We start from the raw sequence: 12,376 nt of genomic DNA on the forward strand, positions 1-12,376 counted from the left end.
ACAGATTCTCTGGGCCACTGAAGCAGGGCCACTTCCTCCTCAGATACTTTCTATAGCTCCCAATTGCCTTTAAGACAAAGTCCACGTGCCCAACCTGGCATACAAGTTCCTTGTGACTGGGCCCCATCAGCTTCTTTGGCTTAACTTCCCAAGGTGTTGCCCAGTGACCCCCACTCCTCCAACGGTACTGGGCAGCTCACTAGCTCCACAGACATGCAGGTGTAGTCACTTTCCTAAGCATTTGCAGTGCTATCTCCTTCCCTGGCGTGCTCACCCTGTGTGGGATTGGTGGAGGGAAAAGAAAGCACAAGGGCAATGGCACGGAGAGGAAGAGCTCTGGTACCAGGCAGACCTGGGGGCTGGTCTCCACTCTGCTGTTTACTTTGGGGTGAGCTTGGACCTTGCTTGCCCCCTCTGAGCATCGGTTTCTCACCTATTGAAAAGGGGAAGGATATTTCACTGAGTTCTCTTAAAGCCAGTGATGCGGTGCTGGAATTTGAACCTGGGACTGCTGGTTCTTTCCCTCGCCCCACGTGTCTGCCCTAGAATGGCTTACATTTGAACACAGATGGGCTGGAGAGAGGAACAGCAACACCGGAAACAAGGAGGGATGACCCTTGAAGAGAGGGTCATCAAACAGCGTATGGGAGAGGTTACCCCCAGCTGGAAGAATCTGGAATGGCTTCCTGGAGGAGTTGGCATTTGGAAGAGTTGGAAAACAGGGCAAATGTCACCAGGATGGGATGTGGGCAGGGGCTTCCTGAGCAAAGGTGAACAGGTGGGAAAATGAAATCTCTGAGTCACACTGTGTGTGTGTGAATGGCTGCCCCATCACTGGCAGGGAAACTGCTGCCTAAGGAGTCTGTGGTGAGTGGGTGGAGGGGCTCTGCTGGAGCCAGATCTGACCTTCACTCCTCTCTGGTGTCTGCCCTGACTGGGACAGCTTCCCCCTCTCCCTTGGGGACTCTTCCCAGGCTGCAGGCTCTGTATCCTACCCCACCCGCATTCCCACACCCCTCAGAGTAGTGTGGTGAGCCTGGCCACAGCCCAGAATGGGTCTCAGGAAGCAAGGCTAGAGGTGGCACCCGATGACCCACCAGGCAGATGCTGGGGTCAGCTTCCTGCTGTCTGTGTGGGAGCTCAGGGGGCACCTGGAGAATATTCCAGAGCTGGGCCCTGCAGGGGTCAGAAAAATAGTCCTGGGGGGACTTGTGGGGACCTGTAGTGCAGCCAAAGTCTCTAGTTAGTTCCCACACCCCCCAGCTCTCCATCCCTCCCATCCATACTGAGCCAAGGCTGATGGGGAATTTGGTTTGTCAATGGCCGATTCACACCGCTCCCCCCAACCATCCCACCCAAATCTGACCTCATTCTCATCTGTCCTGTGAGGCACCCTGAGAGGAGGCATCCATCCCACCCTTCCTGCCATACTGCAGTCCCCAAGCCTTGGCTGTGTTCTCCTGGAGTCCCTACAGCTGCTCCTCAGCCGGGTCTGTCTCCATGGCCTATGAAGCCCTCCCTGCTGGGCTTCTGGGAGCAAGTGGGGCCTTGCCCAAATGGCTGTGAGGCTCACACAGCCCAGGGGAGGATGAACAGCTGGGAAAGAGGCCAAAGATGACAGCTATAAGGCGTCTAACCTGGAGTTCTCCCAGTAGAAAGATCCTTTGTTTCTTCTACCCATACTGCCTTCCCAGGAAATGCTGGGCCAGGTGCTCTGTTTCCAGAAACACTGCCCTCGATACAAGGCGATTCCTTGTCACCCTGCAGTCAGAGCTTCAAGACCTTTTTCCTCCAGCCTCCTCCCCACTCTACAGTAAGAGACCTCACTGCACAGAGACCCACGCAGGTCTCTGCAGGTCACTCTCAATCCCCTGGTCTTCTGGGTGGATCTTCTGACTCTGCCTGCAGGTCTGTCTGTAGCTCTCCATCACCTGTCCCTGTCTGATTCTCTTTCCTGCTCTGTCTGCTGCCTCTCTGTCTCTCCCAGTCTCTGCTGCAGCCCTCTCTCCCGGTTTGACCTCAATACCTTTCTCTGCATTCTCCCGCTGATACCTGTTGATATTGCGTTCTCCGACCTCCTGTGTGCCTCTTCGTTTGAGCCTGCCTGTCTGCACTGTCTGACTACACTTTTCTCTTTTTCTCTGCTCTGTCTGTCTCTATCTTTTTCTCCTTCGAGAGGGGAAACAGGGCTCAAAGAGGGGGTCAGGGGCCTGTCTTTCTGTTGTCCTCTACGTCTTGGTCTCATCGACGAGATTTGGCTGGGTTCCCTGGCTCCAGCTGAGTAGATAGTGTCCCTTCCTGCTCCTCCAGTCATTCACTCATTCATTTAACACACCTTCACTGAGCTCCGGCCATGTGCCTGGCTCTGTGCCAACAGCTGTGGGCACCCATCCCACCTACTCTGGCTCTACGGTCTCACCCTTTTCTCTGGGAACATGTCCCCCAGGCTCGCTCTCCATGTCCCTTCCTTAATTTGTTCGGACTTACCTATCCTGGGTCCCATGACTGCTGGAGTGCAATGAGCTCCAGCCCCTAATTCAATCTCAGGACCTGGAGCTTAGCAGGGGAGAGGAAGCAAATCTTCTCAGGGGCTCCTGGAGACAGCAGCAGGTGAGCCACAGCAGGGATGCAATAATGGCGGGAGCTCCAGACACTGGGTCAGTTCTTCTTGGGCCACACAGGACATCAGACTCGTCCAGGCACAGGTTAGGGAGTCTTGCTCAAACTCAGCCCCAAGTATCTCCAAGTGTTTGTCTCCCTGGATCACTTGCTCCTTCTGTCTCTCCCTTGCCCTGGCTCCACGGTTGTGTAGGAGGCTGGGTTTGTTCAAGTCCAGCCTCTCTGCGAAGAGGAAGCTGCACCCCGCCTCCCTGAGGCTCAGCCTCAGCCTGTCCTTTTCCAGCCTCTTGCCTCAGCATTTCCCTTAGGTATTTTCCCCTGCTCTGTTAGCAGCAGAGAGGTGGGGGCACAGGAGGGATGTTGATGGGTCTCCCCAAGCTCCCCAACCTTCCACACTCATCCCCCAGTCTCCTCACTGCCCTCCCATTTTCCACCTGAGCCCTTCTCCTACCAAGCTCTTGTTCCCTTCACAGAACTTTTGTTGCCCTCCCTTGATAGGAGGACCCCATAGAGAGCCCTTGTTCCCCCATCTAGCAGTTGTCCTCTTTCGCTGAACCCCTGTCCCCCTCAAGCCCACGTCCCCCTCACTAAATCCCTCATCTTCTCCCTGAGCTCCAAGAATCCACAGCAAGAAGGGGCTGTGTCCACTAAGTATCCAGTGGCAGCCGGCCTGGGTGGAGCTCATGGTAGAAGCTCCATCAATTTCAGCCATCTAGGCAAAGGAGGAGGGGAACAGAATGGAAAATATGAAATTCTCAGAGTTTCGTGGACTGAGGACTGAGGATGGAGGTTCAGGAGCCAGAGAGATCTGGGTCCCATCTCAGTTGTTATTTGCTGGTCAAGTGATCTCAGGCAAGTCCCAGCATCTCCCTGAGCGTCAATTCTCTCATCTATAAAGAAGGGACAGTAATCCCTTGCAGAGCCACTGTGAAGGTTCAGTGAAGGAGAAAGAAGCCAAGCCTGGAGGCCTGGAGCTCAGAGAAGGGAGTGGCAGAGGTGGGGCTCAGAACAGGGCAGCAAGGGAAAGCAAATCCACTTTGCCTTTCCCAGCTTGCACAGCACTTTCACACACAAGGCCCCACTGGGTCCTCCCCTTGACACTATAACATCAGGTTATTTATTCCCTGATTTTACCAATGAGGCATTGAGTCTCAGTAACTTGCCAGAGATCACCCAGCTAGTAGGTGGTGGGTGCCTTGAACCTCTAATGCTAGAACCAGGCTTTTCCCTCCACCCAGGCTATCTTCTCTGAGGAAGATCTGGGTTTCCCCAAATCCAAGATGCAGAAGTGAACCTGACCCTGTCTCTGGAATAAGGTCTTTGCGTGGAATGAGGATGTGGGTTTGGAGTCTAACTTTCAGGGTGCAATAATAGAGAAACATACACCAGCTCCACTTGGCTCCTATTTGCTGTATGAGGGTGCTAGTAGGATGTAGGGAATGTGTGAAATAATCACAGATCTCCCTGGCACTCAGGAGGCACTCAATAGATACTTGTTACATGAATAAATGAGTCTTTGAGAAACCAGAAATGTGAGTGCATGACCATTCCACTGAGAAAGGTCAAGAACTGGCTTGGATTAATAGAAAGACCAGACCCTGATGGGTTTGACCCAGGGTCTGACCTGATCAGACCCTACTTGAGAAAACCAAATTGGGTCTATCTCTCCAAATCCTTCTGACCAACGTCAGCATTGTGAATCCTCATGAAGATTGGCAGAGGTGCAACCTTCCAGACTCCAAATTACAGGTATGAAGGTCCCTTTAAACTTTCTGGAAGCCCAGTTACCCCCACCTTGGCCCCAGGGCCTGAAGAAATTCTGTGTATGGAATGGTCTTGGTAGGGGGACCAGCTTGTCTGGCTAAGTTTAGCTGATTGATCTTTTTGTTTTTGTTTGTTTGTTTGTTTGTTTTTGAAATGCAGTCTCTCTCTGTTGCCCAGGCTGGAGTGCAGTGGCACAATCTCAGCTCACTGCAACCTCGGCCTCCCAGGTTGAAGTGATTCTCGTACCTCGGCCTCCCGAGTAGCTGGGATTACAGGCACGTGCCACCACACCTCGCTGATTTTTGTATTTTTAGTAGAGGCAGGGTTTCACCATGTTGGCCAGACTGGTATCGAACTCCTGGCCTCAAGTGATCCGCCCACCTTGGCCTCCCAAAGTGCTTGTATTACAGGTGTGAGCCACTGCACCCACCTGGCCTATCTCATTGATCTTTGAGTCAAGCAATTCACAATACCCCCCAGGGTATGATATATACAGTAGCCTCTGGCATGAGCAGCTTTCATTTATTACCTCAACTTCCCCAGGCTGGCAAAGCCTGGTCCAAGAATATTCCTGAACTTGAGCTGTAGAACTGGAGCAAGAGTCAGGTAGCCAGTAGCCTCTGAGACTTAGGCTAACATGCCTTCAGACAAGCTCCCTGGTGAACCCCGTAGTCAGCTCCTGCTATGAGTGGCCCAGGTCTGAGGTTTGATCACACTGGTTTGCACCTGGGCTTTGCCATTTGCCAGTGTGTGGTGTTTGCTGCGCTTTGTTCAAGTATTATATGAAGGTGCATTTTACAGAGCGCCACGATGCGTGTGGATCACAACACCATCTGTGGATTCCCACAGTTTACAAAACTTGATGCCTTTTTTAGAGTCCTTGGCTGTTGGCAAAAGCCTAGCACAATCTGCAAAACTCTGCTGCTTCCAGAGCCCTGTGTCTCATGCTAAGCCCGATGCTGTTCATAAAACCCTGGGCTGTTTGCAGAACCCAAGCCCTTACCTTCTTCAAGCCAGCCCACTTAGGAAAATGCCTTTTAGTAAACCAGGAAAAATAGGAGACTCTTCATTTTATAGAACTATCTGCTTTGGGGTACAAAGGAAGAGTGCTGGGCCCAGATTAAAAACCTCAAGGCTGGTCTCAGCTCTGTCATAATCCTGCTGTAGGACTTTGGGCTGATTCTTTGTCCTCTCTGGGTCTCTATGTTCCCATCTGTTAAATGGAGATACTGACATCCAACCATCCACCTCAGGCCTGTCCTGAGGATCACTGTGAGATTGCGCAGAAGACAGGGTGTGGGCGGGGTGAAAAGGGGAAGAGTGCCCAGAGGCTTCTTCCTGAAAATGGCTCCAAACTGCCACCTCGGCATCTTTGTTCCCACTTCCCTTCTGGCCTGGCAGCCAGGAAGGGGATATCTAAAAATGAGCCATGGGCCAGGCAGACAAGCGAGGGCCTCGACCAGAGCCTCGGCCTTCCCTGCCCCCCAGATGCTGCCTTGGAGTCAGACCCTCGCTGTGCAGACACACTCCCATGTATGGCTCGTTAACTCTGCTCAAGGAAGGCAATGTCCTCCTTATTTCACCCATGAGAACACTGCCGCTCAGAGAGGCCTCATGTCTTGCCTGAGGCTACATGTCAAGTATACGGCAGGGGCTGGGATCTGAGCCAAGGATAGCAAGGATGGATGCCTGGTCCTCAGAGGTCGGAGTTGGAAGGAATGTGGAGCTCATTTAATTCAACCTTTCCTTTTTTCAGATTGGTAGACTGAGGCCAGGAGAGTGTGGAGACCACGGGGGAGGCACTGTTTATCTCTCCCTAGAGAAGCAGGCTTCAGTCTCTCTAGCTGGTTGATGAGAAACAGGCCCCATCCTGCCAAGCACTCAGGGCTTCCCCTGTCTTTGTTGGCACAACTGCTGCATCAGGACACAGCTCATCTCCTAACTGCGAGGAGAGGAGCAGGTGTGCAGGCTGGGTGGGTGTCCAGGTTGCACAGCCACGTAACCTCAACACAGCCCCTGGCTCTTCCAGTGCCCCACCCTTGTATAGCCCCTGCTGTGCTCCCTGTAGCAGCTTAAACCCCATCTGGAGGTTTCTCCCGACCTCCAACCACTCCCTTTGGAAGCTGCCTCCCCCAACCCCCACCTCCAGGCTCTTTCGCCCCACAGCAGCCTTCCCCTTGTTCCAACTCCCTCCATCTCCCAGCAGTTTCTCCCTCCAGCCTGTGAGAATACACACTGCGTTGGAAACTGCATCCTTCCTTGAAAGTGATAGCTCTGGGCCCCAGAAAGAGCATGAGCTTGGGTGTCAGTTCAACCCTGACCCAGTATAAAGCTCTCTGAAGCTGTTTCTTCGTCTGTGAAATAGAGATGAAACGTGATAACTGAAAAATCATGAGATCTACAGATTTGGAGAGAAGACTTTATTTCTTTTCTTTCTTCTTTTCTTTTTTAGAGACAATGTCTCACTCTGTCCCCCAGGCTGAAGTGCAGTGATGCAATCATGGCTTACTGCAGTCTCTATCACCTGGGCTCCAGCGATTCTCCTGCCTCAGGCACCCCAGTAGCTGGGACTACAGGTGTATGCCACCACGGCTGGTTAATTTTGTAAGTTTTTGTAGAGACAGGGTCTCACTATGTTGCCTAGGCTGGTCTCAAGCAGTCCTCCCACCTCGGCCCCCTGAAGTGCTGGGATTATAGGTATGAGACTTTATTTCTTATAAAGAGTTACAGCCTACAAGGTGGCCATTCTGATGGGCTGGGGAGCTCAGTCTTTGGCAGAGTCCAGAGGCAGACACTACAAGGAAGGAGGGGTTGGACAGAAATTTAAGCTGAACGCGTTGACCAAATACACATATTCAACAGGTTATAGGAGGAGCTATGAATACTCATGAGGTGGTCCTAATGTATGCATATTGAACAAACATGCATGTTACATACGACCCATGTTCACCTTGGGTTGGAGACTTAACATTCAAATGCATATATACATCAAAAGGTGAAGCACGGACATGAAGGGCTCAAGTGTGGTGTCTATAAACTGGCCAGAACCCATCCATGGTCAGTGGTCTCTTATTAGAAAAAATTCCTGAAATCAGTCTCTAGTCCAGTCAGAGCTATAGTTATGGCTGGTGGAACGGGGATCAATTAGTTAGTATCTGGCGGTGGAGGAGCTGCAAATTGTTTTACCATTGCTTATCTCAAGACCAGAGCTTATTAGCTGCTAGAGAAAAAGAGAAATGTTGTGGCAGTGAGAACATAGTTTATTCTTTAGTGTATGAGTGTGGGACTTAGCCCTTGCCTGGTGTGACCCTAGGTCATGTTTATAGTTTGGCATCTTATTGCCACAAAGAGTCCATTCTGTCAGCCTTATGATCTCTGTTTTAACATTAATGCTGCTCAGGTGTAGTGTCTAAGCCACAAAAGGGAGGGGAATAAACGAGGTGTGTATCTTGTCCCTTCATGGCCAAGAACTCAGTTTTTAAAAGTTTCTCTGGGGTCCCCTTGGCCAAGAGGTGGGTTTTCCATTCAGTGAATTGAGGGGCTTAGGATTTTAGTTTTAGTTGACACAAGAAACCTCCTGGCAGGACTGTCCTAAACTCTGTTTTCTTGTCCGATCTTCTCCTAAGTATGTGGTACAGCTTCTTCCTCCTGGGAGACTGCCCCCAGCCTCGCCCAGTGACCTGGGACTGGTCACTTGCCCTCTCTGATCCTTAGTGCCATTGTCTGCAAAATGCCTTCCCAGAGCTGTCATATGGCTTAGATGAGCTGATGGATGGATTAGTGCTTCCAAAATTCTGGGAGCTGAGCAGACTTGAGCCATTATTAATACGGCAGTGATGGTGATGGTGATGACTCTTATAATTCTGGAAGCAGAGGATGAGGAGGAAGTAAATCATGACACGTACGTGCCAGGTCAGCCTGACCCCACTGACAACCCAGGAGAATAAATCACTAGGAAGGCCCCCTGAGGTAGCAGGAAGCTCAGGAGCAAAATGGGGACCCTGCAGGTGGGCAGGGGGACCACTGTTCACAGCTGTTGTTCTGCGGGTGCTGCAGGGCTCCAGCTTGGGCACTGGCTGGCCTTCAGCCCCCAGCCCCAGCTCTGCCACTGACATGCTGGTCAGGTCCCATTCCCTGCCTGGTCCTCAGTTTCCTTATTATAAAATGGTGGAGGGTGGGGGGTGCAGGTGCGGTGGCTCATGACTATAATCCCAGTGCTTTGGGAGACCGAGGCAGGAAGATTACTTGAGGCCAGGAGTTCGACCCAAGCCTGGGAAACATGGTGAGACCCTGTCTCTACCAAAAATTTAAAGATTAGCCAGGTGTGGTGGCACATGCCTGTGGTCCTAGCTATTGGGGAGGCTGAAGTGGGGAGGATCCCTTGAGCCCAGGAGTTGGAGGCTGCAGTGAGCTATGATCGCACCACCATACTGCAGCCTGGGCAGCAAAGCGAGACCCTGTCTCTAAAAAAAAAAAAAAAAAAAAAAAAAAAAAAAAAAAAAAAAAAATTAATGGTGGTTGGGGATGGGGGTGGTGGAGGTTGGGGGAAGAGTCTCATTCTGCTCTGCCCCTGTCTTTTGGAGTCTCATTCTACTCATGGCCCACATGAGCTAATGGCTGTGCCACTGTTTTCCTAAAGTGTCAAGTGTGGGATTACAGTTATTAATGTGCCTCCTTGGAGAGAGGACACGGGAGAGGGGTAGTGCAGCAAAGGCTGGGAGGGATGCTGAGGGTGGGAGTTGGGGATGGGGTGGGGGGGGTGGCAAATGCGGGATGGGAGTAAGCCCCTGCCAGGCTGTGGATAATTTGGAAGGGCCCTGCTCCCTAAAGACTTTGCAACACTGCCCCCTGGGGGCTGGAGAGGAAGCCTGTGCCCTGACTTTTCCTCTGAGGCTTCAGTCAGGGAGGGGACCTTGAAGGACCACTGTCCAGAGGCTGAACTGGGTGGGCCAGAAGAAACCCAGCTAGGGCAGTCATTGTCTGCCCGCATTCCCCACCTGTCCATTCCACTTCACGAGCCTCTTAAACCTGCAGCCCTGTCCTGGCCTAGCCCACCACCGCTCTTGTCTGGGCCATGCCCCGGCCTCTCTCCCACCTCCAGTCTCACACCAGCCCACCTTCCTGCAAGCCAGAGGGATCTTTCTAACCCTTAAATCCTACCATGCCCCTTTCTGTGTAAAACCCTGACCCAGCTCCCAGTAACCCCAGGAGAGACCATCCTTCTCAGGCTGACACTGAGTGGCCCCTGTCTCTCTGCCCAATCACATCTTCTGCAGGTCACTATCCTCATTCGCAGATGAGACATTACAGGGGTGTTTAGAGCAAGGAAGGTGCTGGGGTAGGACCTCTCGGGTGTGACTGCTGGCTTCCCCCCTTAGTAGCTGTGTTACTTAATTCTTAGTTTGCATTTTTTTTTTTTTTTTTTGAGACAGAGTCTTACTCTGTCACCCAGGCTGGAGTGCAGTGGCATGATCTCAGCTCACTGCAACCTCTGCCTCCTGGGTTCAAGCAATTCTCCTGCTTCAGTCTCCTGAGTAGCTGGGAATACAGCTGCGCACCACCACACCAGGCTAATTTTTATATTTTTAGTAGAGACGAGGTTTCACCATGTTGGCCAGGCTGGTCTCGAATCCTGACCTCAGGTGATCCACCCATCATGGCCACCCAAAGTGCTGGGATTACAGGCGTGAGCCACGGCACCCAGCCTGCAGTACTTTTTTAAATTGTAAAGTATATATAACATAAAATGTTAACATAAAATTCAGCGGCATGAAGTACATCTACATTGTTGCGCAAGCATCCTCACCATCCATCTCCAGACCTCCCTCATCTTTCCAAACGGAGACTCAGATTCATGTATTCTTCATTCCACCTGTTTTCTCATCTGACGGATGGAACTAATCACTGAGTGTGCTTTGCACGTGCTTACAGGTGGGTAATAGGTACTCAGGCAATGTTACGACTGTTTTCTTCTCTTGAGGAATCTGCTCTGGAAAGTCAGTGCAGCAGCATCGCATGGAGTAATCTCTAGAAACCCACAGCCTACCACTGCCCGGCTTCATTTCTGTGGCTCAGGCAGATTTTCTGAGAGCTGCTGGGGAAGCATGCTGCCCATCTCATCTGGGAAGATGAGTCACTTCCTCTGCTGATGGTTTATGAGCCTAGGGATGGGGAAGGCAGGAAGCAGAACACAAGCAGCTGCTTCTCAGCTGGGCGGGGCCTCCGCAGTGGCTCACATAAGAACCACGTGGCCATGTGGATTTTCTCTGGTGTCTGGACCAGGGTAGGACACCCTAACTTGCCTGTGTGCCAATTCTCTCAGGAGGGGCTGGAGCAGGCTAACTTGCTTCCATCAGTGTTGCTTATTCAGAGCACATCAGTTTGCGTTTTGCTTGATTCTCTCCTTTTCACATCATGCTCCCAACACATCATCCGCCCCCCCCATTCTACGCACACACTTCCAAGATTCACTCACTCCAACTGTTCCTGGCATGCGCGTCTAAAATCATCTCACCTTCTAAGTGGCACTGTCCTTATTTAAATGCATGTCCTTTTTTTGTCCCCTAGGTGGAACTAGGGGAGAGACCAGGCCTCAGGCCTCCCTGATGGATCCTGGTTTCTGGCCTGCTCTCTGGCCAGGGAAGCAAGTGGATCTCTCCAGCAAACAAGCTGAATGGTGGTGTCAGAATCAAAGCTGGGTCCAGACAGGATGCTTAGAGGGCCACAGAATCTCCTCCTAAGAGTCCTTCAGCTGGGGACTCTAGTCTCTTCAGTTAAAGACATCAACCATCCTCCAGAAAGAGCCAGCGGTGGCAAGTAGTTAGCTTAAGCAAACCGGTCAAGTCTTTGGAGTAGCTTAGGCTGGAGCTCGGCCAACACTAGTTGTGTGGCATGCGGCAGATGCTTCATTTTTCTAAGCCTCAGTTTCTTCTTCAAAATGGATGCAATGATTATGACTAACACTCATTATTTGCCAAGCACTGTTCTAAGCACTGTGTCAGCTCAGTTAATGCTGCAAACAACCTATTATAATCCGTAATTTACAGATGAGGAAACTGAGGTACAGAGAGACCTGCCAAGGTCACACAGTTGGTAAGAGGCAGATCAGGATCTTAACCTAGACAATCTGGCCCCAGAGTCCAAGCCCCTAACCACGGCACTTAACCATCTCAAAGGGCAAATCTGGGGATTCGGACATCATCCACTGGTCCCTAAGCCATGAGGTTGAATACAGAATGAGCCAAATACTAAGCTGCTGCCTTTGACTGACCCTGGGCGTTTCACTTTCCTTGTCAAATCTCAGGTTTCCCTCCTACAACAGGAGGGGCTTGAACTCCAGCTCCAGCTCAGCAAAGAGCTCACCATTTGCCTGGAAACCTGCCCCTCCCTGGTCCCTGTTCTGAGCCCCTCCCATCTCCTCAGAGTCAGCCCCCATCCCCGCAGCCTGTGTGGCAACTCTGCCTTCATATTTCTCTGTCTCTCTTACTCCCTGTTCTCCCTAAATTCAAAGCCCACTCCTTGTTCCTGTAGAACCCTTGCACAGCCTCGTTAATCTTCTGTGACTCCCGTCTCCCTAGTTCTAATCCATCCTCCACATTCTACTGGAGCCATCTTTCCAAACGCTAATCTTTTTTTTTTTAGACAGGATCTTGCTGTGTCATTCAGGCTGGAGTGCAGTGGTGCCATCCTAGCTCACTGTAGCCTCAAACAAGCAATCCTCCCACCTCAAGCTTTCCAAGTAGCCGGGACCACAGGCATGCACCACCATGCACAGCTAATTTTTTTTTTATTTTTATTTTTGTAGAGACAGAGTCTTGCTTTGTTGCCCAGGCTGGTCTCAGACTCCTGGGCTCAAGTGATCCTCCCACCATGGCCTCCCAAAGTGCTGGGATTACAGGTGTGAGACACCTTGCCAAGCTCCTAACCCTAATCTTATTGTGCCCAGCCATTCTCCTCAGAGCAAAGACTATTTCTTAGCCTAACATTTGCTGCT

At 51.4% G+C, this 12,376-nt stretch overlaps 1 protein-coding gene across 2 annotated transcripts in view; it reads right to left on the minus strand.

Annotated features, from left to right (window-relative positions):
- SLCO2B1 (solute carrier organic anion transporter family member 2B1) overlaps positions 1-2,898 on the minus strand; it is a 53,773-nt gene extending 50,875 nt beyond the window's left edge. For both annotated transcript variants that reach the window (XM_030828898.1, XM_030828897.1), the window contains exon 1: positions 2,488-2,898. In XM_030828898.1, coding sequence (XP_030684758.1) covers positions 2,488-2,503 — 16 coding nt within the window. In that variant the 5' untranslated portion in view covers positions 2,504-2,898. The remainder of the gene's footprint in view (positions 1-2,487) is intronic.
- Between the last annotated feature and the right edge of the window lie 9,478 nt (positions 2,899-12,376).

This window comes from Nomascus leucogenys, chromosome 15 (genome assembly GCF_006542625.1).
Source record: "Nomascus leucogenys isolate Asia chromosome 15, Asia_NLE_v1, whole genome shotgun sequence".
In the NCBI taxonomy this organism is placed as follows: domain Eukaryota; kingdom Metazoa; phylum Chordata; class Mammalia; order Primates; family Hylobatidae; genus Nomascus; species Nomascus leucogenys.